General features: G+C 40.4%; 1 protein-coding gene across 1 annotated transcript; it reads right to left on the reverse strand.

Moving 5' to 3' along the window:
- Positions 1 to 4,165: 4,165 nt before the first annotated feature.
- Positions 4,166 to 21,619, reverse strand: depdc7a (DEP domain containing 7, paralog a). Its single transcript, XM_072694508.1, has 9 exons — positions 21,535 to 21,619; positions 14,660 to 15,074; positions 12,392 to 12,522; positions 11,741 to 11,933; positions 10,479 to 10,699; positions 8,653 to 8,795; positions 6,702 to 6,827; positions 6,102 to 6,174; positions 4,166 to 4,580 (listed from the first exon to the last, which is right to left on the reverse strand). The coding sequence occupies exons 1-9, from the start codon at positions 21,548 to 21,550 to the stop codon at positions 4,366 to 4,368; spliced, it is 1,533 nt and encodes a 510-aa protein (XP_072550609.1). The 5' UTR covers positions 21,551 to 21,619; the 3' UTR covers positions 4,166 to 4,365.
- Between the last annotated feature and the right edge of the window lie 1,089 nt (positions 21,620 to 22,708).

Genomic DNA, 22,708 nt, shown 5'->3' on the forward strand with positions numbered 1-22,708 from the left:
ACTTTCATGATTTCAGGTCTGTTTGGGGATTATTTTGCCCTGAAACACCCTGCAGTCTTCTGAAAACTGGTTAAAACAGTGTTGGAGGCCTCCAACCATTTGATGCAATAACTCTCTGTGTAAAAATTGGTAAAGAACATTTACATTAACTTCTTTACCCCTTCAATAGATTCTTCTGTGGTATTTTTCTATCTTTTAAGACTGTTGAAACCCTCTGGAAAAAAATAATCAGTGTCTGTGTGAGTGTGAACTGTATTTGCACTCTTGTGTCACACCTGCTCGACTTTGGCCCTTTGTTTAAATGCACAGGTCAGGATGTTTTTCTCGTCCTTGTTTTATGGACGTCTATCATTTTATATAAAGCTTAATGTCGTATTCACTTGAACACAGCCCTGGCAACAGCTGTTTTGGTAATAAAAGCGGCTCCTTACTTGTAATGTTTATAGAAATCTACACTTCATTTTTCCTGTTAGTCTGTCTGCCTCACCTTTCAATTTATCCATACCTTGGGCTTCGTGTCCTCTCACTGGCCACTTTATGAGCTACAGTTACAACAGTGTTGTCCATCTGTTCCTGCGCAACTTATCAGCCCCCTCTACCGCATTCATTGTTGGTCAGTTTCTGACCACAGCATTGCTTTTGTCCTAGCAATCGCAACAATCATCAGCTAAGGGCTGCTCTTAGCAGCTGCCTAGCAGTCTGACTGTTCACATAAATGGTGCCTACAAAGCATGTAAGGCCTGTAAGAAGCCTGTAAGAAGCCTGTGTTTTCAGGTCGGCATTTAAGCAATGGCCTATAACAGGAACAGGAGGTTTTGGAAGACCAAGAGAACTTCTAGGAAGATGTATGGTTTCATATTAGAGCTGGACGATATGGTAAAAATTATGTATCACGATATTTATAGACATTTTTTATGATATATGATATTGTACCAACAGCGTAAAATTGATTAAAACTGCTATCCAAATACACTCCCATGATTTTTACTTACTTCAAGCACTGATGATATCCACCATATACTCAGGAAAGCATATTGTGAACCACGATAACAAAATTGATATTGCCGACCCCATATGTTACACAGGTAAGCAGGTTTTTGGTATTCAGTGCTGAGCATCATACTGAGAACGTCTCAAGCTTTTGTTTCCCCAGTATTGGAAACAAGGCCAATTTTAAAATTCATGCTCAAAACAACGTCTCAGTTACATAAGCACAAAGAATATATTCATCCGCAGCAGGATATGCCGAATTTCCGACCTTCTTTACTGCCAACAGATGTCTTTTTGTCTGGTTAGAATACATAAGCCACGTTCGCCATGTAGGGTTCTGAGTTCTTCACTTTGTTTCTATTCTAACTAAGTGCTCTGTTCGTTGGAGTTTCTGTAAGGGATGCAGGGATGCTCTCTGACGTAATGTCTGGGTCATATCGTCTTGGTTCTCATGTGTCTGGAGTCATTTTGAAAATGTCATCCAAGTACAACAGAACCAAGAAAAATCCTGGAGCTGGAGCTGAAGACCAGCCAGCCAGAGAGATCACAGCACTCCTACATGCTAGTACATGCTACACGCTACAGGCCTTATGATATTGTTGCGGACACCCAAAAACCTTGTCTCTCCACTTTTTGACATCATTTGAACCTGTGTCAAAGTTTCCTGAGGAATGGACCAATAGAAATGCTCCAAAATGACACTGAAAAGTTTGGAAGGTGTTTTTTTCTTCTCATGTGAAGCTGCCATTTTGGAGATACAGGGTTATTACATGACAGTTATAATATATAAAAAGGAACAAAAGTATTCATTAGGTAAGGCTTTAGGAGGGTGTTTTTAGTGGTAGCAGCTTAGAATATATTTTTTGACAGCAAGGGTTTCCTCCTTGGACAAACTTGTGCAGTCTTTTTCTGATGGCGGATGCTGTGGCAAGAGCTACCTGCAGATCCCATGGTGCCACTTTTCTCCCTAGGATTGTTGAAGACGTCCTTTTACAATTCAGTTCAATTCTACTTAACTTTATTGTCATTATACAAATGCAAGCTTGTACAGTACAACCAAACACCATTAGGCTCCGGTGCAGAATAGACAGGACATGTTACAATAGTGCAAGGTCAATAGACAGGTCAATAGACAGGTTGACAATATACAATGTACAAAAATATGCAAATATACATGTGCAAATGTATGCATGAAGCCTGGGTGATTAAGGTCTAAGCCAAGTTACTACACTAATAGTGAAATAGAGGGCAGCGATGTGATGTGCATATAAATATAGAGTAAAACAGGAGTTCAGCGGTGTATGCTGAGGTAGACTAGTCTGGTTTTGTAAACAGCTTCACATGCGGAAACAGAGTGTACAGTACAGTACAGTAATGAGTAAAGCAACAAGTGTTTAGGTAAGGAGTTCAGTTAAAGTGCAAAGTGCATACAGTCCCTGAGCTGGTGATGTGAACTGGACTGGTCAGACTAATCAGTGTGTGTGTGTGTGTGTGTGTGTGTGTGTGTTATGCAATAGGCCATGATGGCGGTTGTTTCAAAGCCCCTTTCTTCTCATTTTCATGATTCTTTTCTATTAGCAATAGTTTTTGTGTTGTATTTACTGTAAATTGGCAGAGAACTTTTCTTCTGTTGGATTTAAGTTGGCACTAAATTAAGTTTAACTAAAAGGACTAAATTGGCATATGTGACGTCAGATCTGCCCAAAATCCCAATCTGAGCTAACAAAATGTTCGCGTCACCCACCTCAACAAAGCGAATGTCCTTCTCGTGCATTCAGCCTCTTTGCTAAGCCATAAGCGTGATGCAGTGGTCAGCGTCAATTCCACTAGTATATCTAACCTGCTTCCCCCAGCAAACAGTGTGTAACTAAAACACAGCAACACCTGTGTTAAATCAACATACGTTTAAGCTCAGTGTGTTTGTTTAAGATCAGTGTACTGGTTTAAGATTAGTGTGCTGGTTTAGGTCCAGTGTGCTGATTTAAGATCAGTGTGTTTGTTTAAGCTTAGTATGCTAGTTTAAGATCAGTGTGCAGGTTTAAGATCAGTCTGCTAGTTTAAGATCAGTGTGTTTGTTTAAGCTTAGCATGCTCGTTTAAGATCAGTGTGCTGTTTAAGATCAGTGTGCTGGTTTACACGCAGTGTGCTGGTTTAAGATCAGTGTGCTGGTTTAAGCTTAGCATGCTCATTTAAGATCAGTGTGCTGGTTTAAGATCAGTGTGCAGGTTTAAGCTTAGCATGCTCATTTAAGATCAGTGTGCTGGTTTAAGATCAGTGTGCAGGTTTAAGATCAGTGTGCTAGTTTAAGCTCAGTGTGCTGGTTTAGGCTCAGTGTGCTGGTTTAAGCTCAGTGTGCTGGTTTAGGCTCAGTCTGCTGGTTAAAGATCAGTGTGCTGGTTTAAGCTCAGAGTTTATTTAAGGTCCGTGCTCAACAGACACTCCTATGACGTCTTTTCTTCGTTGCGCATTAAAACTGGCTGCACCAACGAGGCTGGCATAATTCTCCAGTGTCTTACTGGACTTTTCTTAAATGGTGCAGACTTTACAGGAGGCAGAATAAAACTGTAACACTTTTAAGATGGACTATCAGCTTCATCCAGCTAGATAAGCATGGCTTATTTTTGTGAGGTTTATTTCTTTAAATTGATATTTTAAAACATCACATCAGTCAGATCCACTGAATACATGAGGCTTAACATTTTCCTTACAAGTAAACAGTATTTGTTCAATTATATATATATATATATATATATATATATAGAGTGAGAGAGAGAGAGAGGCATTTAGCCTTGAAAGGGCCCCATACCATGGAGTGATTGGTCTGTCAGCTAGGTGCCATAGGTACATTCATAGTCGGTCACACGGGGAGTGTTTCCACAGTGACTTACCTCACTCCTGATTCAAAGAACAGGGGTTACGCAAGTAAACTAGCGATATCCATGGTATAGGCCCTTTGATGGAGAAGGGGCGTGTATGTGTAGAACATGCTGCTTCAGTAGAGAACACACTATTAGACTGATAAGAACACTACTACTCTGACGCAGGGTGTTACTCTTAATAGAGTGTTTATTCATCATGTGACACGTCACTCCGTCACATGCTTTGAGAACACGTTTCAGTCTTATCAGAATAAAAACATTCAAGTCTCTGAATAAAAAAACAATGTAAATGGCATCGTCACATTACATCTCAGTAAAGACACTAAAAACAGCTGACTTTACACATTGACCTTTCTGTTAACACACGTTTAAAGCACAAAAAGTAAATAACATTTACAGTTTCATTATTTTACAACATTTACACGTTTTTTTTTTTTACACAATTTACACTTTGTACAGTTTGTGCAGTTTGTGGTGTTTCAGTAACAGTGACCTTTTACAAATAAGCACTGGATATCTGCTTCCCGAAATACTGCACAAATATTTCGGGATGGCCTCTGTAGAACTGTCCCAGCAGCCGCCTCTTCTCCTTCAGAGAGAGTTTGGTGTTCTCGTGAATGGTTCTGAGTAGAGCCCACAGCTCATCTCTGGTGGTTTTCTGGACTGTCTCCATGTACGCGCTCCCTGTGATGCGTCTACAGTACGATGTACCTACAGGAGAAAGGAACGAGGTGTTACTCTTTACGCTGGAGGCCACAGTTACAGCCTTTGCATATCTATGGCACATAAAACGGCAAGTTTACAGAAGGAAACCTTTACTTCAGTGGAAGTCAATGTATAAAGATTTTATTCCAAGTCACTTTGGAGCATTTCTATAGGTCCATTTAGTGTGTAATGTAGCAATGTAAATAACTACGTCCTGATTCACATTATGTCAAAAATGTGAAAGGTGCTATGTGATGACTTAAATAGGACAATCACACCTATTAGAAAATGTTGTCATTCAGAAGCCTATCACTAGTCTAGCAGCCCTGGAAGTTGCTAATTTCCTGACTGAAATTTTCCAAACTGTGATTTAGGCTTGTGATTTAAGTCAAACACATCAGTTTGTCACATCCACTTGTTGTCTGATAACCTAAATCTATACACTGGACTGCCAATTGGGAATGCTCCAGGGATTAGTCCTTGAAATCCTGAGTTCTTGACGTCATTATCTTGACATAATAAGCATTATTTCTTTTGTTTTGTTTTGTTTTTTTTAAGATAACTACAATCAAATTTCAACCCTGAGCTGTAAGGCCATTACTCATAAATATATGGATGCCCCGACCAGAGCTTGCCCATTTAAGACTTGTTTCTTTCCTTTTGCATGGTCTACGGTCATGAATTTAAGCACATGGTGTTTCACACTCTCATAACGATTGACAGAACGCTGGAACACTGCAGAGTTTAATCACAGCAAACACAGAGCTCAGCTCCACACCTCCATTTTCAACCTTCTTCATTTTCAATGGAGGTCAATGTAAACAAATGGCATTCCAAGACATTTTGAAGCATTTGTATGGTCCATTCATCATGAAATTTGGACACAATGTAAAGACAAATGCAGATACAGGGAGATATCAGGTTTAGCAGGACAGCAATGATATGTCTCATGTATTGTGATTGATAGCTGCATAGTTGTGCTTACTATGTATATGTGTTTTCCCCCTCAGTTTTCCTTCCCAGTTTTAGCCAATTACCTAACCCAGTCGTTAGTACTCTCATCCATTACATGTCAAGCTGGAATGGTGAGGACTGACACATGAGCAACCAGCCACCGGCCTTTTCGAACTGCCGCCAATGCAACATCTCTGTGCACAGATGGATGCATGGATGCTTTGTGCTGAGTCTGGCAGAGTCAGATAAAGTGATATAGGGAGAGAGGGTGCTATTTACCCTTCCGGCCGATTGTGCTCTCTCGAGCTCTGGCTGCTGATGGCAAGACCCGGGATTTCTCATAAATGTTTGATCCATACATTATGCACGTGTCCAATATATGTATACAACATATATGAACATATACTTTGAAACATATGCCCAATGTTTTATTATATATGTGCATATATGGCCATGTATTAGCTTTCTGTACAAGCATGCTGAGATGATCTCCTGATTGAATTTAACTTCTCAATCTGCACCTGCTGCAGCTCTACTACTGCCTTGAAAAGGTGTTAGTTATCATGTGCTTACCCATAATGACATCTTTCCCCTTGATGATGCTGGCCAGTTTGTCACTAACAAGCTTGTGCAATGATGCAGGAATCTGAGGAAAACAATCAAAAAGGTACACTGTTATTCTTCGCATCCTTTTATAAGGCTTCTTTAGGTGTATGCTGGAGTTACAAGGCTAATGCAGCTAACATGTAATGGAAGCTTATGTACACCAGTTAGCATCAAAACATGCTGGGCTGTTAAGCAGTGTAAAACAGAGAGTGCAGCACAATGTTTTCTATAAAACAGAGAAATTAGGGCAAAACTCAGGCTTTGAGATGAGTTCTCCTACGGTACTTTTGTCCATGTCTATAGTTAACAGTGAGTCATACAGTGTCAAAAACCACATAAGCAAGTGTATTCTCCACATGGTTTAAGGAAAGTGTGTGATAACTGATAGAGTTGGAATGATGCACAGCGTGCACGTTAAGCTTTCATTGCTTGTTAGCCACATTAGCTATGTAGCTCCAGGGTAATACCCAACAGATTTTGGAAACCACATTTTGGAAAATTCAGGAGCCTGAAGCCTGGAGCCAGTCCCGACACTCAGTTTGAGCATTCTTTCATGAAGTGTCTCACCTTGAAAAGATCCAAGTGGTTGTCTATCATGAAGAGCACCAGAAGGTCCACTTTTCCTTTGGCTAGTCTGGTACTGTACACGATAGAACTAGAGAAGGCTCTCTTCACTGCCATCCGGTTCTCTATCTGAAAACAAAATACAAGCAGGACACAGTCAGTAAATATGTGATCAGAATGATACCGTAGATAATCCCTACACTAACCTAATGTAGGTCACTTAAGTGCATCTGCAGAGCGTGCCCATAAAAGCTCTAACATGGCTGTCTGTGCTAAATTTAAAGTTTCCATGACTGCTCACAATGATCCTTTTGTGGATATGTTGTATGGCAATTTCCTTTTCATCTAATTTTTCCACATTTTGCAAATGGGTATCATTATAATGATGCCATCTGATAGAGAGAGAGAGCTGAATCAGCATATTCATGGTGCGGACATTGTTTCATTGGCCAGACCAGTTGCTTAGCACTGAATAGAGCACTGTGTCTAGTACACTACCATGTCTGACCGCTTATATTCAGCTTTAGTTATCTTCATTTCATTAGGGTGAGCATATTTTGGTGTTGAAAAAAGAGGGCATTGGAGATACACTGGCATCTGCCATGCTTTTGTGGCAGGGGGGGATTCAGGTAGGCCTATGAATAGTAGGACTATGACAATGTGTATGTGTGTTTATGAGGGTGGAAGTGGGTTAAATATATATTAAAAACATGCAGCCGTTAATCAACACTAATCCATTAAAATATTCACTCAGTTACCAACACTAATAATTAGCCATTTGCTGGTATAGACCAGGCACTGGAATGCTGTTATGGGGAGGCGAACCCGGTAGACTTTGGGCTGGAGTTCGGGTCACCCTCATGGTAGAGGCGTAGGAAGACAAGCCACCCCCCTCCTGGTAGTCGAGGTAAGTGTGTGGTTCCTCTCCCAAAACTCCACTAATGGCCAATATGACCAAATCCTCTCTTTTCAGTTTAACATTTTTTAAACATTTTATCACAACATTTTAACTTAAAAATAATGATACGAAAAATACACAATAAAATAAAATAAGCCTCCTAGTGTGTCTGACAGGCTGTTATTGTGTGTGATTACTTTTGATTATTGATTTAAAACTTCTTAAAAACTGATCTGTGTTAAACATTTAAATTTGCATTTAGGTATTTTTAAGCTGTGCTGGGAAGCAGTTTGACCAATGCTTGCATGTAGATGCAGGTACATATAGACCAATCATGGTGGCAAGAACGCAGGGTTTAATGCAAAATTGTGTGAGAATTGGGATGTGAGTATTTGGGCTCCCCCTACAGTTAAGAAGTGTAATTCACTTTCACACCACAGCAGTAAATACAAATCACGCTCTCATGGACAGCTGTACACAAGCATTTGTTGACATGCTGAGACCTACAGAAGCTTTGACACATGTTTCTGGATATTTTATGCGTTTAAGTTAGACATCCCAGACAGACTTTTTTGCATCCCAATAAGAGAACATGTCCAGGAAAAAGGGGACATATGCTTAAGTGCACGAGTCATGCTTCTGCACTGCAAAAGGACCTTGTGTGACCTTTCTTCTACATCATTCATCCTGTTCTCTGGCCGTATCGCTGCAATCATGACTAATTCTCTGATGACTAATGGCTTGGCAAGTAAGGCCCGGCCATATCCCTAAACAAACACACCTGATTACATAACAAAGCTCCTGAGCAGCATTTGTCAAACAATATGAAGTGTGCTAGAAACAAGCTGACATCATTCTTCTGAATAGTAACTGTATTGAATGTGGACAACTTTCAGATTCAGTTACACTGTCTACATATGTTCTCCAATTTCCAGTTCATTCAAACAAAAAAAAAAAAAGAAACCAAGCCTGCATGTCTTAAAGCTATAGTTCAGTGAGAAATCCCTGAAGTTGCATAAAAACATAAACAATGGAGGTTCTTTTGTGTAGTCTTACCTCTTTGTGTAGTTTGAGCTCTTGTGGGCGAGCGGCGAGAGCCATGAAACGAAGCAGTCTGCGCAACTCCTCTCTGCTGCGTGAGTCCTGGAGCTTCAGACACAGCTGGAGGGCCTCCAGAGCCTGCTCCCGCTTTCCATTAACTAAGCACACACACACACACACACACACACACACACACACACACACACACACAAAATACACATTATATATATATATCAGAATCAGAATCCAAATTACTTTATTGATCCCAGGAGGGAAATTACAGTTGTTACAGCTGCAACCATTTGTGCAAGAATAAACACACTATAAAATAAACACTCTATAAAATCAATAAAATACATTAAGAACAAAGAGAGAAAAATAAAAAAATATGTAGTTATATATATAAATAACAAAACTTTGAGACAAAGAACATGTTTGAAGCCCCTCCTCCCTATAATCCGATCTCGATCTACTTATCAGAGGGGGAACTGACTTCTACCACAAACCAGAAGCTACCCAAACTCCAGCCCAAAATCCCCCCCTCATCATAAACTGAAGGAACGGTTTGAACTAGCAATTTACTCATTAACTTATACCGTGGGCTGCAGGGAAATGCAAGCAGATTGGCCTGTATCATCTCAGCCTTACAGAGCATTTAGTTTATTTGTTTAAGAATCTGTCTCCAACTCTGCAGTAAACAGTACGCAAATAGCTTAGTGCACACTGCACACATCATTTTGCTAAAAGGCATCATAAGAAGTCCCCTTGTTGGGACCCAACAGGCTGTGGGCATTAAATCACGAGGCCTAGATCCCTACAGCTTTCACTAAACAGCTCTCATTCTCTTAGCAACTTATAACAAAGTAAAATGAAATTCTCTGTAATAGAAAATGTTCAGCTTATTTAATATTACATAACAGCTTTTAACCCTTTAAACTCATCTGTGGTTTTCATTCTTCACTGTCATAACTGTGTCCAGATTAGTTTCCTAGTAGTAACTAGTTCTTTAATTATAAATCTTTAATTATGATTTTTCATTTGATTAAAAACATTTTTATCTTTGAAAATAGTGAAGTGTGTTTAACCAAATAAATACATATTACACTGGTGCATTTTTACAATCCTAGTTATGGACTAATAAGTCTCTAGATATAACAACTTAAGGACTGAACATATTTAGGGTAACAGATGTGGCTATAGTAGTGCTTTGTTGGTGAATCTTAATAATTGTTCGAACTTAAAAACCCCATTATCTTATCTTTATTTGAAATATATTGAAAATAGGCCTAATATGTAATATTCAGTGTTACTTTTCAATTAAAGTAACAAAAGAAAAAACACTTGAAAAGGTTTAGTAATGATGAAGCAATTCTGTGTTAATGTTTTGGATATATTTAGTGTTAGCTTAAAATTCATCTAAAGCATCAAGTACATTAAGAAGGTTTTTAGCAAAATGATAATTTTCTATTTTTAACTATTGTTAATTGCACAAAATGAAAAGACTCTGTCCCAACGGTGATTCACGTACAATGTATGAATCAAATAATAAGCAAAAAGGTCATTACAGGGTCATTTTTGTTTAACCTCTTGAACACTGGCTTTATTATCCAGTTATGAATCCCATTGCAATTTTTTGGTAGCCCTTTAGGTTATCATATTTTGCGTGAAGACCGTAATGTAGGGCCTATGAACTTACTTCTTATAGCAATGTAGTTATGAGACTCAAGAAATGAAGTGTTGATCTATGTGCAAGGTGTGAAGGGTTTGAACCAAAATAGCTTCAATCACTGGACCATCACTTTGAGTTTTAACCTAACTGAAGGTAACAGTAACAGTCATACCTAGCAGCTCTGAGATGCCGGTGTGGATGTCGAATACGTGGTTAGTGAGGAGAGGAAGGTGCTCTGTGTGGCCGTAGTGCTGGATCAGGATGCCGTAGAGGAGCCGTTTATACTGGGATGTCTCCTCTGCACACTTAGCCAAGCCTCGACTCACCTCCACAACCAGCTGATCGGGCAGAAACTCCAGACAGTCCACTGCTGCTGAGAGCCAGTCATCAGCCCTGAGAAAGCAGGAGAGAGAGAAGGGGGCATGAAAAAGGGCAAAAAACATGAATAAATGAAAAGATGACAAAAGGGAAAAGCACAAGCCCGAGGAGAGAAAGACGGAGAAAGATACTGTCATACACTTGACCTTCAGACTGTTGGCTATGTGGCAGCAGAAACCACATAGCCTGCGGGCTGAGGTCTTCAAACAGAGCTCATTACATAAGACTGGCCTCCATTTGTCTGGATGCAATATCTGAGCTCTGCGCACGCGAGGAGTGATGTGTTTTGTATTTGAGTCCAGTAAGCATGACTGATTCATCAACCTTCCAGACTTCCAGACTAGTGTTTTTCTGGTTGGTCATGTGTAATGTTCGGTACAAAGCAGAAAAGTATAGTTCTGTCATGACAACTGTGTGTCCACCTTCTAATGTCCAAGAATATAAAAAAAAACAGGGACTTTATTTTTTTAAGGACTGTTTTTTATCTGCTTTAAATTTGTTTTCTATTGCTGCATAAAAAAAAACATCCATGCTTCCCTTATTGTTGGTTGCACTGAGAGTTACTGTGCAAACATCATGTGTTTCTCATTGCTATGAAAACACTTCTTATTGATTTAATCTTTGATTAACAATAAATTCCTGTTCATGTGCTTTACTGCTTATAGCTTATAGAATTGGTTTTGTAACACAAACAAAATAAAACGATTATTCAATTATATCTAATATATAAAATTATAACATGCAGCAAAAACAATAATAAATCACACTATTAAATAAAGAAGAAGAAGCTTAATTTTTTAATGACCTTAAAAGTTATTTGGTAGATTTTTGAATCTGGCATCTGTTATTTATGGAAATGCTCCAAAATGTCCTGGAGTAATAATTCCCATTTTGGAGATAAAAGATTTCTGCGTGACAGCAACATTTTGGTTTCTCAGTCAGCTGAAAGTGTGAAGTCCAGATTTTTTTTGCAGAAGAGAAGAAGATGAAAAAGATGAAAAAGACAAAGAAGGAAGAAGAAGTAGAAGATATAGAAGATGAAGACAGGTCACATACTGAGCTTCACTGAAGGCTTTGAGGATCTCTCTGTCCAGGTAGTTGCTGGTGTAGAGCAGGTCAGGATCACTGTCCATGCCGTGCAGAGCGGGCCGGGGGCTCTCTTTGCCTTCTAGAAGACTCTCCAGCAAGGGCAACTCAATCAGCTGCAAGAGCCTCAATGTTGTCTGTTGCTGCCAAACCTCATCCACCACTGAGAATAGACAGGTAGTACATTTATACACACCTTTTCGGAATTTTTTTATTGCTGCCTCCACATAATAAAGGTGCTTCAAAAGGTTCTTATAGTGATTCTATAGAAGAACCTCTTTTAGTTCCATTAAGAACCTTGTTTTTTCGGGCTGTGTATGGGCAAGAACCTGACGATGTGAAACGTATCACAGTACAGGGGTTAAGATTCAGTATATTGTAATATACTGCAATACTGTAAGCAAATTCTTTAAATAAAATTCTCTTTTATACTATCAATTTCATATGTATGAAATCTGAGTAAAAGAAAAGCGTTTTATACAATCAGAACAGTGGGATCTTAAGACAGAGTACAACAGTAACTCATTAATTAAGAATGGATACTGTGTTTTTGAGAAACAATACAGTGCTGCAAATGCCCAAATGCAGCAGATTAGGCTGAAAAAAAACATGCACACTTACACTCCTGTGATAGGCCCAGGTTCATCAGCTGGGGTGTGATGGTTGTGATGGAGTTCAGGTTGCCCAGAACATCCTGCAGAGATTTATCTGTTTTGACCGGCGAGTTGTTTGAATACTCCTGTTCCTCTTCCCTGAGTGGAAAAATAATACGGATAAGATTGGAATCAGTTCGCCGTGTTACGCAAGGTGGTACTGGGACGTCTCACATTTGCATTAAACACATATAAACGATAAAGCATGCACACGTTCACATCACACTCGACAACACCATTAAACCAGAATTCTGCACACTACATCAAGTCCTTTGTGTTGAAATTTCAGAGAAGTTTGTAGATGATTACCCCCAACATTACAAACCCGGCCACTAACCCGGGACTCCAGAGGGCAAAAACTGCTTTGGAAAAATAATTTAGATCTGCTTGTGCCTGGACATCAGTTACTTATACACACACCACAGTTTCATGCTTCCATGAGTTAGTGTGAAAAACAACTACCGTCTAATGTTCCACAGGTCATCACTTTCACAAAAAAACAACTCTTGGAAAAAAGTACTTACTTTAAAGTTTACAGTGTGGACGTTTAAAGCTGGATGAAGTCGTGCTCAACAAAGTTGGCCCTTTTTTTCTTGATTTTTAGATGGTTATAAACATTTACAGTCTTAAAATAAAAGTGCTTTAAATGGTTCTTTTAACAGTGCCATAGAAGGACCTTTTCTGTGAAAGAAACTACAGTGTGACAAACCTTTATATACACCGCTTATACCTTTAAACAGTCCATGGCCGGCTGGCAGGCCAAAAGTGTTTTTACAAACTTCTATTACCAAAGAATAGCTCCATCGGTTTGTACAGAAGTACCTGTACTTACTGAGTAATACGCCTTAGTGTGTGATGAGCCTTTCTGTGTTAAGGGGTTTATCTTTTCTGTATGATACCCAAAATGCTCCTTCTATGGAATCATTTAAATTACTTTGAAACACCTTCATTTTTAAGAGCGTAGCAATGTAGCAATGTCCCGATCTAGTGTTTTGGCCCCTAATTCAATTTGAGTACCCTAATGCGGAGTATCATCCAACAGACATTCTGGCCTGATTTATTTATTCTGGTCGCAACGTATCCTCCTAAACACCCAGCAATTCATTTTTGGCCTCTTTAGTGGACATAAGTGTGAGATCTAACAGTCAAGCACAATTCATGAAGTATATCTGAATCCTAGTGTGCTAGAATCCTAGAGGACATCTTGGGCTTTCTACTGATACCTCAGTTGTGGGGGTGTGGCTAACAGAGCACATGGCCTTTCTTTTCAAAATGGTGGACAACATTCAGACAACTTTCACGTTTATGGCAATAGAGGGGGCAATCAATTTTTATAGATATTTGGTTTCTGCTGCTAAAGATAATAATTTCCAATACGAGAGTTCAGAAATATAGAGTCATTTAACCCTTTCAAAATAAAATTTCTCTGTAATGGACAACAGGAATTGGTCTGGTTTCTATAAATGGTCTGACTGACCTCCCTGACCATTCAGCTCCCAGTTACTTTAAAACACTGCAGTCTTATGGCTGGGAAATATGTCAGTTAATTGGGCCTACACAGGGCAGTCTGCTCGAACACAGCGGTAAAAACAAAGGATCTGAACTGGACTACAACCGCTCCATGAAAATATGCCTGGATTGGCCCTGATCCACATAGACTGAATCAAATCGGGACATCCCTCATTTACATTGATAGCATCTGGCAGATGCTCTTATGCAGCCTTATGGTTTAATTATGTTATATGGATTATGTTATAGAGGCAGGTGAATGCAGTATCAGGCTTTGTTTACATAGGCAGCTCAAATCTGATTTTTCGGCATATCTGATATCTGCAAAACCCCCCACAGAATCCAACTTTGATTCAAACCTCATTTGTATGTAGTTTCGAATCGGATTTATGTTTAAGTTAAACATGTTTAAGTTAGATCAGATTTAATGAGGTTTGTCTTCATGCAGTGAGGCACGTTTCCTTCTTATCTTATCATGTCAACAAACGTAGATATGCCAGCAAATGTGACAACAGAGTGACTGCCCGTCACTAGTGACTTATAATTTAAACATGAGTATAGCATGGAGTTTGTAAGGAATCAAACCCCAGTCCGCCACTATCCACTACACATGACACCATGACACCATGACACCATGGTTAGTCAGCCAAAGGATCTGTCATGACAGTTACCCGACATAGTCTGTTTTGACAGCACATGACAACATATGACTTCTGTCATCTGATACCTTTTGGAGGCTTCGTTCCTCTGGATGCACGGTGAGCTATATCCAGTCTCTATGGTGTCTCTGTTGGGAACCGGTGTATTGAGGAACCTATACAGACTGCAGCTGCTGTCCTCAAACTTGGCCTGCCTCTTCTCCTTCCCAAACACCTTAGTGTCCACTGCCTCAAACACCCTCGAGTCCATGAGAGCCTGGCAGAGGCGCACAGCTTTAGAGCGAGGAACCTCCTCGTCTCCGCAGAATTTGTTCTGGATGATGTGGGCCAGCACCACGTCCACCGCCTCGGAACCCAGGAAGCAGTCATGGTAGGACTTGAGGTTGTGCCGCCGTCTCTTCACCTCCACCTGCGTCTGGAGGTTGTTGATGATGCTGCTCCAGATGAAGGTGGCCCGGAATGGCTTCCCAGCCATACCGTTATCTAGTTGAACAGAGGCGAGAGAGGAAGACGAGGTGTGAGTGAGTGGTACTAGAGATACAATGGGACTAACTGCCATAATTACGACATCCATCAGACTATCACTACAATAGGACTTATTGCCATGATAATGTCGAATGTCATAATTATGGCAATCAGTCTTTTTTGTATCTCTAGTCCGATTTACTCAAAATGTAGCTGATCAGCCAAAATGTTTTTGGTGTTTGACAGATGGAATTTGGCCTTCGCCACACAGTGACAGTGAGCACACGTTCCCGGAGAGGTGGGCAGCCATTCCTGCTGTGCCTGGGGGACAGAGAGGGTAAAGGCCCTAATAGTAGCAGCTTGCCGAGCCTGGGTATCGAACCCACAACCCTATCATCAATAGCCCGCTGCTCTAACTGCCACACTCTAAGCAAAAAGGGTTCTACGTAATATTGAACAATAACAAAAAAACAATAGTGGATCTTTTTGGTGCTACATGATTCCCACCAAGAACTCTAACCAGACAACGAATCATTGAACACTGAAAAGGTTCTCGAAGTTGTTGTAGTTTAACTGTTCTATACAGTTCCTTTGCCTTCACCAAAAAACCTCAAAAGAACCCCTTTTAAGATCATTGCTCAAATAAATCAGAATAATGTTGGTACTTGCAGGCCCCCCACCCACCACCACCCATACCAGACCAGCGGCACACTCTCCTACCGCTGCTACCTGTTTAATGACCATAAATTAACCTAAATGGACTTGTAACTATCTACCTCTATTAATATCACCACTATTAACTATCTGTTGTCTCTGGTTTGGTCATTTTTATCAATAATGTTTAAGTAGTTCTGACCAGAGGAGGATGGGTCGAGGCCCCCTTGTGAGTCTTGGTTCCTCCCAAGGTTTCTTCCTCCAGCTCTGAGGGAGTTTTTCCTTGCCACTGTTGCCATTGGCTGCTCACTGGGAGTCTTTGATCCTTCATGTCTTACGTTATTTGTCTTTTACTAATTACTAATTATGTAAAGCTGCAGTTTTACGAATTATGTAAAACTGTTGACGACAACAGTTGTAAAAAGCACTATACAAATACATTTGACTTGACTTGACACAAGATCATTAGATATTTCAAACTAACACTAAAAGAGAGAACTATTGTATTCCAAAAGAGCAGAGCATTAAACGAATGCTCGAATTAAGCGAGTTCTCCTGCACTCTTACAAATGAAAGTGCCAAAAACGGGTCTTTGAATGATGCCGTAGACAAAAAGGCGAAGAAATAAAGCACTGTACTGTACAAATTCCTGTGTTTTACGTGTGTTAAAGGTTTGAGAAAATCCCACCTTAAGTTATCAGCATGGTGTGAATGTGCACATTTCTGCTGGGAATGTGTAATGTAGAGTACCATAGAAGCCTCAAATACTACATCTGCTAGCTGTTCTGCTAGCTGTTCTGCTAGCTGTTCAGGGCTAGTATGTAAGCTTGAGGCTAGTGTGTTAGCTTGATGCTTACATCCTCATACACCAATCAGCCATAACATTAAAACCACTGTTTTGAAAAGTAGCTAGTTAGTTAGCTTGTGGCTAGTATATCAGTTCATTGCTAAAAGTTTGGGCGTGGATAGCATGCTAGCTTGTGGCTAGTATGTTAGTTCATTGCTAGCTGTTAGCTAGTGGCTAGTACGTTAGCTCATTGCTAGCTGTTAGCTAGTGGCTAGTATGTTAGCTTGGTGTTTGCATATTAGTAAGTGGCTAGTGCTTCTAAAACTAGCCATAACATTAAAACCACTTACAGGCGGTTGATTCTTTAGCTAGTTAGCTTGTGGCTAGTATGTTAGTTCATTGCTAGCTTTTAGCTTGTGGCTAGTATGTTAGTTCATTACTAGCTTTTAGCTTGTGGCTAGTATATCAGCTCATTGCTAAAGGTTTGCGTGTGGATAGCAAGCAAGCTTGTGGCTAGTATGTTAGTTCATTGCTAGCTGTTAGCTTGTGGCTAGTATGTTAGCTTGGTGTTTGCATATTAGTAAGTGGCTAGTGCTTCTAAAACTAGCCATAACATTAAAACCACTTACAGGTGGTTGATTCTTTTGTGAAGTAGCTAGCTAGTTAGCTTGTGGCTAGTATGTTAGCTCATTACTAGCTGTTTGCTTGTGGCTAGTTATGTTAGCGTGGTGTTTAAATATTAGCTAGTGATTAGTGCTTTACATCAGCATACACCATTAAAACTAGCCATAACATTAAAACTAGTTACAGATGGCTGATATTTATATAAGTAGATAGCTAGCCTGTGGCTAGTACGTGAAGTTGTGGCTAGTATGTTAGCTCATTGCTAGGAGATTGCTTGTGGATAACATGTAAGCTTGTGGCTAGTATGTTAGCTTGGTGCTTACATAATAGTTAGCGAGTGGCTAGTGCTTTACATCCTCATATGCTGGTAAAACTAGCCATAACATTAAAAGCACTTACAGGTGACTGATTGTTTGGTGAAGTGGCTAGTTAGCTTGTGGCTAGTATGTTAGCTTGTGGCCAGTATGTCAGTTCATTGCTAGCTGTTTGCTTGTAGATAGCACACAAGCTTGTAGCTCGTATCTGCTAATTGCTAGTTTGCTGATGGATAGTATGTAGCTAAGCTTGCAGTTAGTATATTAGCTTGTTGCTTAGGTAACCTTGGGGGACACATGGGGCAGTGGTGGCTCAGCGGTTAGAGTGCCGGGATATCAATAACAGGGTTGTGGGTTCGATTCCCGGGCTCAGCAAGCTGCCACTGTTGGGCCCTTGAGCAAGGCCTTTTACCCTTTCTGCTCCCCGGGCGCTGGAGTTGGCTGCCCACCGCTCTGGGTGTGTGTGTGTGTGTGTGTACATACTGCCCCTAACACGTGTGTGTGTTCACTACCAGATGGGTTAAATGCGGAGGACACATTTCGCTGTACAGTGTACAGTGACAAATACCTTTACCTTCACCTCCTTTTTGGTACCTAATCTCAAATACCTCCATCAGCTTACAATCAGTAGATCCCAATATCGGTGCATCCCTGAGCTGGACACACCAAGACAGGCATCTGGTAGACCCTAAGATAACGGGTACCGCTGTTTTTAGCTATGCAACAAAATTTAGTCCACTTTTTAGATAACAGCTTGTCATACACTGTCTGATGTCTATTAGAAATTACTGGGAAAATTAAAGCACCAAATGTCGCACACCACACATGTCCTGGCTTATTGGTCACATATGGGATAAAATGGAAACTCTGTGAAAATGTGCTTTTGCCAAAGTATCGCTTTAGGAAGTAGGTCTAATAAAAGCCAGAATGAGTGAAGTTGATGAATGAAGGCAGCTCCTTGGAGAACTGGGACCTGGCCAGCAATTTGTTGTGAACGTAAAGTCTAACACAGCTCTTTAATCATCAAAGTGACCATGACAGATGTATCGTGTGAAGTTTCCCATGTTTTATGCCCAAAAGCGCAGCCCTACGATACAGAGACCTGCACACGATTTTAGGATCCAATATAAAGAGCATCTGCAGCCAAAGTCAACATGAAGTTAGCCTTATAAATCACTCCAGAGGAGCCAACGTTTCTCACAAACTGGGCTTCCTCTCTGGTTCTGAAGCAGTGATGAAGGTGTGTATGCTTCCTCAGGGATCTCCCACCCTGATCTCCAGTAAGAAAAGTCAAAATCCCACACCAGGGCTGCTCTTCACACATGCACATTTAATTACCCCAAAGCACCACTCCCATACTACGCCTACTCATCAGTGGAAGCCCCCCAATCTGAATGAACAATACTTGGCTGCGAGATAAAGGACTTCGTTCCCATCACTGCTGCAGAGACATGAAATGTGGGGTGGATCAATTCAGAATTCTCACAGTCATCAAAACAATAATGTATAATAATGTAATAATTATTAACTGATCATGTAAACATTTATTTTATATGTTTCCAATGTAAAGCTAATATATTAGCAATACATCAGTGGGACAAAATGGTCTTAAAATTACAAGACAAGGCAACCATATTCACCATGTGTGTTGGACACAGATGAAATTTGGCCTCCACCTTTAATCCATCCACGCAGTGAACACACACACACACACACACACACATATACGCTAGGGATCAAGCACACGCAATGACAATGAGCACACGCGTCCGGAGTGGTGGGCAGCACTCGGTGAGCAGAGAGAGTGAAGGGACATGCTCAAGGGCCCAACAGCGGCAGCTTGCTGAGCCCGGGTATCGAACCCACAACCTTGCCATCGATATATCCCAGCTGAGCTGAGTCCAAGTAGTGGATAGTATGCAGGCTAGGGGGCTAGTGTGTTAGCTTGTTGCTTACATATTAGCTAGTGGCTAGTGCATTACATTTTCATACACCAATCAGCCATAACATTAAAACCACTGACTGGGGAAGTGAATTACATTTATTATCTGGTTTTAACTGCACCTGTCCAGGATGGGATGTATTAGGCAGCAAGTGAAACTGATGTTTTATAAGTATGAAAAATATTTTACCGGGTTTTAAAAATTCATCAACATTGACCTCTGACTTCCTATGAGATGACCTGATGTATTTGACTTGGAGGAAAACAGTCAGTGTTATGCAACTGATATGCAAATTAGCACTGTACCCGACTTTACTTCATCAGGAAGCAGCAACAGCTCTATATATCAGTTGCTACACATCACATCTGATTAGACCTCCAATCACCGCTGAATCTGATTCCATCAACTTCAAGAACTGTTAGCTTTTTGCCTTATATACCCAACCCATGACCCGCTAATCAGTGTTATTCACTCCACCTGGCAGTGGGTTTAATGTTATGGTTGATTGATGTATGTATATAACTCTCTAGCCACTGCCTAGCATGTAAGTGCTAAGCCAACATACTAGCCACAAGCAAACAGCCAGGAATAAGCTAACATACTCATCAAGAGCTAAAATGCCACCCATAAGCTAGTTAACATACCCCCATCGATTTGAGAGACAAATTGTCATTATAAATCTCAGTATAAATCCATACACTCCGTCATTCCACATAGAGTAGTCGGTACCATCCTTGGCCTTATTTTAAGCATCTTGTACACGGTTACCCCCTGGATCAGCCTGAGGTGGGAATACTCAGTAGCAACACAGGCTCTGGTGTTTGCCCAACATTCAGGCAAATAATCACTGAGGGATTTGGGTGAAATGTGCACATATTCCCACGATGACCCAGACCAGACACTGTGACAGGGACACCAAGCGCGTCTCTATAATCAACCTGTGTCTTCAGCATGACCACTGGTGATTAGCAGCAGATATGCAGTAACATATGCAGAACGGAGCCAGAAAACTAGGAGAGTGTTCAAGTACAGGCAGGCCTAACTGATTAGGCCTTAAGGGGGACGCTAACGGAGGGTCAGGGAATTTGAATTTGAGCAGATGTTTGGAGACACTTGAGTGGAACTCTTCACTGTCAGATCAAGTCAGACAGTACTGAAATAACAGAATATAAAATATACAGAAATCATAGAGCCCACAGAAAGCTGCACTCACACACCACTGTGAAAACGGGCAAATGTATCGATATTTCAGGACTCAGGACACAAAACAATAAAAAAATGACTAAGAATTTAAAACAAATTAATTTTAGAAGGTTCATATCATGAAAATAAAATAAAATAAAATTCCTTTATGTAATAAGCAAAAACTTTTAGGTTTAAACTTTAAGGTATTATTTATAATAAAGGTAGAATTTTAAATTCAATATTTTTGTGATGTCACAAAAAATCTAAGGGATAAAATAGAAAAAATGTTGGATATGGGATCTTTAAAGCCAACAAATTACTGATGCTTTTTAGTTCTAATTTAGTTCACATTTCACTCCTGACAACTCAATTTAGTATGATAAGAAAAATATCACACGACTTGGATTTTCTGTTGCTTTCTGTTGTAAAATATTACTTATCCCATATGACCAAAGGACTTAATATTTACAGATTTAAAATTAAATATCATGAAAAATATCACTTTCAATGCATATGCTTTGATCAAGCTGAAGCTTGAGAACCAAAAAATGTCAAATACAGACATCAAGGGGTTAAAACAGCAACTCTTCCAATCTTTGTTTGTATTTCTGTCTTTGTGGGGTCATATCCCTACCCTTCTGTATATTTAAACAAAAAACACAGCACTGACTGGCTTCTTTACTCTTAAAAACACAGTAAAGAGCTGCCCACAGCATATCCCCTCACGTTTTACAACAATCTGGGGACTCCTGGTACTCACAAAGCAGTTAAACACGTATCACATAAACACAAACACAAATCTAAGGCTGCATAAAGCGGTTTTCCCATTTACAAAAATAAAAATGCACTAAATAGTTTTTCTAACTAAAGATCTCTTTCTTTAGGAGGTTGACATGCAACACTTCATTTAGGAAACTCCTGAAGAAGACTGACTGATGAGGAAGATGAGAAAGATGAGGAAGATAGCCTACCTGGAGGTCGGTGCATGACAGGGTCGCCTCAAAACTGAAGTGAATCCGTGGTAAAATAGAAACAACTCGATGAACTCTGGTCACCGCATGATCCACAGCAGCGGTGTGTCTCCAACTGGCTTAACCCTCCAGCGCCAGGCGAAGCGACACTCGCCCTGCTTTATCAGCTACCGCGACTTTCCCACCCGTTTTCTGCCAAGCCCCGCCCCCCGCCTGCTCCGATTGGCTCTTAGTTCGCACGCTGCGTCACCTGAACCATCAGTGCAGAGGAGTTTAGCGACTTTCTGGAGCTATCCTGAGCAGCCGAGCTCTACTTAGATATTAGGCTACAATTTACATTTAATATAAAATTATATATAAATTCATATAAAAATTATTACTAGGCAAAGCATATAAACCAGCGGACCAATCGACAAGCTGGATGGGAGTGTGACTCGCCAGTCAAACAGACAGCAGGGGGCGTGGTTATGTCGGAATACGGGTGTGGAAACAAATCCCGCCTGTTGTCTGTCGCTCTCACAGTCCCCTCCTGAAGCCGTTTACTACCAGTGAAGCACAATTAGCATAACAATGTCTCAGCTGATTGAAGAGCCATCGAAAGTGGTTTAAAGTCTGATTGAGAGAAGTTTCAGTCACTCTGAAAAAAAGTGGGTGTTGGTGAAAGAGAAGAAGAGTCATAGAAAAATGGAGGAAAAAAAAACAACAAACTTTGCTGTTTGACCTCCCAGACTAGCCTGGCCTAGACAGATCTAGACAGATAGACTCTCAGCTAGGCAAGAACGTCAATAGATGTTTTCTTCCATCATCTTCCAAATGTGACATTGCCACATGCCAAGGTATGCGAGGTATGGCGACCAAAACCCAACATCTGCTAAACTTCATAATGCCCCACAAACCTCCACATAATATGAGATTCTAACGTTGTTAGACGTTGATATGATGTTGGTTTTAGGTCATGGTGTTATGTAACCGAAGTTCGACATCTCTACAACGTTGGAGCTTGATGTCAACCCAGTGTTAGTTTTTTGGTGGATATGTGCATTTGATTTCCAACGTAATTGGCGTTGGGTGCCTGCTGGACCAGACTAGACTAGACTAGACTAGACTAGACTAGACAGACAGATCAGAACCTATGTTTGAAAGACGTAGACGTTTCATAGACGTTTCATCTGTG

This window comes from Salminus brasiliensis, chromosome 13 (genome assembly GCF_030463535.1).
Source record: "Salminus brasiliensis chromosome 13, fSalBra1.hap2, whole genome shotgun sequence".
Classification (NCBI taxonomy): domain Eukaryota; kingdom Metazoa; phylum Chordata; class Actinopteri; order Characiformes; family Bryconidae; genus Salminus; species Salminus brasiliensis.

Coding starts and splice junctions, on each gene's coding strand:
- depdc7a (XM_072694508.1), bottom strand. Junction 8,796..10,478: donor CGGCATCTCAGAGCTGCTAG/GTATGACTGTTA, acceptor GTGTGTGCTTAG/TTAATGGAAAGCGGGAGCAG. Junction 4,581..6,101: donor GGGGAAAGATGTCATTATGG/GTAAGCACATGA, acceptor TTTCTCCTGTAG/GTACATCGTACTGTAGACGC.